A 4,886-nucleotide genomic window follows, 5' to 3' on the forward strand; every position below is an offset into this window, starting at 1 on the left:
AAGGCCAGCTGCACACGGGGCTGAATTAGGGTGAGCGAGACCACCCAGACAAGGGGAGTTACCTTGACTGAGTGCTGTTGTGGCCACATCTGAAATAATCTGTCCTGGTGTGGGGCTCTATGTTCTGCAGGAGTGGGGAGGAACTGGAGAAGGTCCAGAGGTGGCCTGCCAAGCTGGGCTGAAGGGGCTGAATCACATGGCTTGTGTGGAGAGACCGAGGGACCTGGGCTGCTTTGGCCTCATGGCATAGAGGCCAAGGGCAAGGTTGTAGTAGCCTGCAGTCGCTTGAAAGGTGGTTTCAGGGAGGATGAAGATTTCCTTTGTAGAGGAAACAGCATGAGGAAGGAAAAGCTTTGGAGTCTGAGCCTGGGCAAGAGGAAGATGAAATGTCACTTGAAGGGTAGTGGCGTGGTGCAACCGGTCACTGGTGGTGGTGGTGGTGTTTGTCTGCGATCAGCCCGTGGCTTTCTGTTTCAGAGATATTGGTACAGGCAGGGACATGGGAGGATGAGAGCAAGGTGGGGAAGTGGATCGTGTGTCTACAGCCTGCAGGGAAACAGGCACAGGCGTGGGACAGTGTAGGACATCCTGGGGTGGAGATGGCCAATGACGATAGCCATACAAGAACTGTTTTTGACAGAGAGATAGGAAGGGATAGATATAAATGCCATGAAGGAGCTGATTAAAGAGTTCATTTGACTTCTGAAAGATGGGGCGAGCTTCTAAGTCCCTGAAGCTCAAAGCATGGACGAGATAATTGGGAGGCATCTGAATGAACAAAAAGCAGGGGGAGGGGGGAGCCTGGAGAGCAATGGGAAGGGCAAATGTCCCACTACCTCTGCTGAGAAGATGCCTTTAGACATGGTCATTTAATCAAGAGAGGTGGGAAGACCTGAAAGATAAGGGAGATTGAATACACAGCGTAATATAATAGATAGAGCAGCCATAATGCAAGTACAGGAGATCAATATTTTTTCTCCTATGATTAATGCACTCCCTGCAAATTCCCACTCTGGCATGATGGGAAAACCCTGCCACTATATTAAAAGTATTCAATTGTTTCAGCTGGTGAAAATGGGCTCCTATTTTTTTCTCAGTGTTGCAGATTTCTTCACCTTTCCAGGCAGACCTTGTTTGCCTGACCATAAAACATCCAGGGCGGCTTTTAGAGGCCTCCGTGTACCTGAGGTGTTTCCCTGGGGCTGGCAGCTATCAGGCAGGACGTGTGGGAGAGCAGAGCCCCTCGGGATCTGCAGGCAGAGGCTGGGCAGGGGGTTCCCAGGGCATCTGCACTGGCAGGAGGTGTCTGTGTCCCTGTAGCTGAAGGCATTTGGGTCCTACATCCAACCACAATAAAATTTAAAAGCTGAAAAGTGTTTTTAAACATTTTCTTTGCTTTGCAGCTTTCTGTTTAATTCTTTGTTTTATGTTTACTGACATTTTCTAAACATTTTTCTTTTCAGGCTAGCAGCATTTAAAAAAAAGGTCATTTTGTGTCTTGCCCAGAGCCCTGTGCCCCCAAGACAGTTCCTGCCCAGGACTGTCAGCGATACCCCTCAGTCTTTGCCGAGAGAGAGTCACACTGGGGTATCGACCTCTTTTCACTGCCTGAGATGTTAGTTTAGGTGGTCACATACAGCACAGGAAAATTCCTGCCCCATAAACATTTGCTCTGTGGTCATCAGAGAAGGGGCCTGACACCATAGGATCAGTTCAAGTTGGAGGGGACCTCGGGAGTTCTGCAGTCCAACCTGCCAGAAAAAAAAGGGTCAGACCAGGTTGTTCATGGCTTGATCCAGTCTGAGTCTGGAAACCTCCAAGGACGGAGTCTGCACAGCATCTCTGGGTGACCTGCTCCAACGCTTGGCTCAGCTCACACCGAAACAGACTTTCCTTATCTGCAGGCTTTATCTCTCCTCTTTCACCTTCCACCCCCTGTCTTTTGTCCTCCCACCATGCCCCATGGTGAAAAGCCTGTCTCTCTATTCTCCATCAAGTCCTTGTAGGTACTGGCGGGCCACAGTGAGGTCCTCTCAGCCTTCATTTCCCCAGGCTGGGCTAGCTCATCTCCCTCAGCCTCTCCTCAGGGGAAAGGTGCTCCAGTCCCTGACCATCTTGGAGGTCCTTTGCTTCAAGCAGAGGGATTCAAGCACTGAGTCCGGCAGGAGGCTGGAAATGGCCAAACAGGACAATTCACCCATAAACTTGGGGTGTGCTGCCAGTGCTGGAAATGGCCAGGGAGAAAGGCTGGGGGGTTACAAATGCCCTGGGGCACCTGCCCCAACTCTCCATGGCACCAAAGGCACAGAGCAGCCTCCTCTCTCCTGCATCTGCAAGTCTCAGCTCCCTTCCACAAGCCCTGGCTCTGCAGCACCAACCCCTGGTGTGAGTCCTCACCCTGCAAGGTCGGACAGCTCAGCTAACTTCAGTGCGTTCCTCTCCTGAGCACTTTCCAGCCCAGCCCAGTCCCTCTCTGGCTCTCCCCATCACTTCCCGCCCCCTACCCATCTCCCCCCTGTCCAGCCCAGAAAAGCAGCCCATTCTGGGCTGACCCCATGGCAGTGCCCATTGATGGGTACTGCAGAGCTCTGCACACTCAACCCCACAGCCCCAGCCCCTCTGAAGGTCACAGTAGCTCCTGGGAGGCAGAGAGGTGTCTCAGCCTCCCCATCAGCCCCAGGGCTGAGGGCCACCCATGGCATGAGGAGGTGGAAGCCAGTGTCTGCTCCTGTCTCCAAGACATCCTTATTGTCCACTGCCAACAAGCCCCTCTGTGCCAGCCCCTCTCCCAGGAAAAGACTCCTGGCCCCGGGGATCCTCAGGCTGCTCCAGCTGCCCAAGCAATAGAAAAGTCTGCCCGAGCTGGTGCATTCAGAAATAGATTTCTCTTTGTCATTTATAACCCCCTGGAAGCACAGAGGTGCTTCTTTGCTCTTCTCCAGGCATGTCCCTGCCCCCAGAGAGCCTTTCACCAGGGAAGTTTGTCCATGCTGGCCTGACCTGCCACTCCTACCCCCTCCCCGTGCTCTCCACAGGGCCCCAAGCTGTTGGCACTGCTCTGCAGAGCGACCGGGCCGTGGTGCCTGAAAGCCATGGGGTGATGTCCCAGGCAGATCCCTGTTGATCATTCACCATCTCCAGAGGAACTGGGCACCCACAGGTGAAGGCTCAGCCCAGGCCCATTCTCTAACACATTGCCCCATGCCCTCCTCTCCCCATTCCATGGAGAAGCCAAGCAAAGCAGCATGGCATTGTGGGGGCAATTTCTTCAGCCTGACCTCAGCTTTGGCAGAAGAGCCCAACCTCCAGACACCAGCACTGAGGAAATCCCCTTTTATTCCAGAGATGCGACATGGGAGGCGAGCTGTACCATTGTGCCAGCCACATGTGAACAGGCCTCTGGGTCAGACAGGCTGGGTTCAGGCCTCTGGTGAAGTGGAGTGGATGCAGGCATGGACAGACACGGTTATCAAAGGCAAAATGCCCAAAGCACAGGAGGTTCCAGACATGAATTTGAAATCACTTCTGAAGAGACACGAGCAGGTTAATGCTGCTGAAAAGAGCTGATTGAATCAGCTTCTTCAATGTGTCTTTAAGCTCCTGGTTCCTCATGCTGTAGATAAGGGGGTTCACTGCTGGAGGCACCACTGAGTACAGAACTGCCACTACCATATCCAGCAATGGGGAGGAGATGGAGGGAGGCTTCAGGTAGGCAAACATGGCAGTGCTGATAAAGAGGGAGACCACGGCCAGGTGAGGGAGGCATGTGGAAAAGGCCTTGTGCTGTCCCTGCTCAGAAGGGGTCTTCAGCACAGCCCTGAAGATCTGCACATAGGACACCACAATGAAAACAAAACAGCCAAATTCCACAAAGAGACTAACCACAATAACCCAGACTTCCCTGAGGTAGGCATCTGAGCAGGAGAGTTTGAGGATCTGGGGGATTTCACAGAAGAACTGGTCCACAGCATTGCCTTGGCACAGTGGTAGTGAAAATGTATTGGCCATGTGCAGCAGAAAAGTGAGTAAACCACCGCCCCAGGCAGCTGCTGCCATGTGGACACAAGCTCTGCTGCCCAGGAGGGTCCCGTAGTGCAGGGGTTTGCAGATGGCAACATAGCGGTCGTAGGACATGATGGTGAGAATAGAAAACTCTGCTGCCATCATAAAAACAAACAGAAAGAGCTGCGCAGCACATCCCTGGTAGGAGATGGCCCTGGTGTCCCACAGGGAATTGAGCATGGCTTTGGGAACAGTGGTGGAAATGGAGCCCAGCTCGAGCAGGGCGAGGTTGAGGAGGAAGAAATACATCGGGGTGTGCAGGTGGTGGTTGCAGGCTACGGCGGTGATGATGAGGCCGTTGCCCAGGAGGGCAGCCAGGTAGATGCCCAGGAAGAGCCAGAAGTGCAAGAGCTGCAGCTCCCGTGTGTCTGTGAATGCCAGGAGGAGGAACTCGGTGATGGAGCTGCCATTGGACATTTGCTGCCTCTGGGCATGGGGACCCGTGCAAGGAGGAAAAGTCATTGACAAGTTAGGGGAGACTTTTCTGAACAAAACTGAAAGCCATTTCCTACAGACCCTCCCCTTGCTGCACACACACACAGACACACACAGAGAGACACATTTTCCTTTTCTAGGAGACCTTCCTTCAGCTCCATGGGTGAAGCTGTGGTTTGGTGCTGGTTGAATGTGCCGTGAGGAGCTGGGCCTCTGCCCTCTGGCTGCCGAGGTGTCAGCCCCGCTCTGCAGCAGTGAGTTCATGGGAACGGTGGAAGCAGGGTCCACTCCTCGTATTCAACTTTGTCAGATGAAACCATCCCTAATGCAGAAGGGCTTGTCAGCATCTGCACTCCCAGTGTTAAGGAATGAGGATTGCAGAAGGCAGA

At 53.3% G+C, this 4,886-nt stretch overlaps 1 protein-coding gene across 1 annotated transcript; it reads right to left on the reverse strand.

Annotated features, from left to right (window-relative positions):
- Window positions 1–3,519: 3,519 nt before the first annotated feature.
- LOC309603746 (olfactory receptor 14A16-like) lies at window positions 3,520–4,479 on the reverse strand (the record flags this gene model as incomplete). Its single annotated transcript, XM_082338667.1, has 1 exon — window positions 3,520–4,479. One exon carries the CDS (start codon window positions 4,477–4,479, stop codon window positions 3,520–3,522), a length of 960 nt encoding a protein of 319 aa, XP_082194793.1.
- Window positions 4,480–4,886: the final 407 nt, after the last annotated feature.

This window comes from Platalea leucorodia, assembly GCF_965183815.1.
Source record: "Platalea leucorodia genome assembly, contig: HAP1_HAP1_SCAFFOLD_190, whole genome shotgun sequence".
Lineage (NCBI taxonomy): Eukaryota > Metazoa > Chordata > Aves > Pelecaniformes > Threskiornithidae > Platalea > Platalea leucorodia.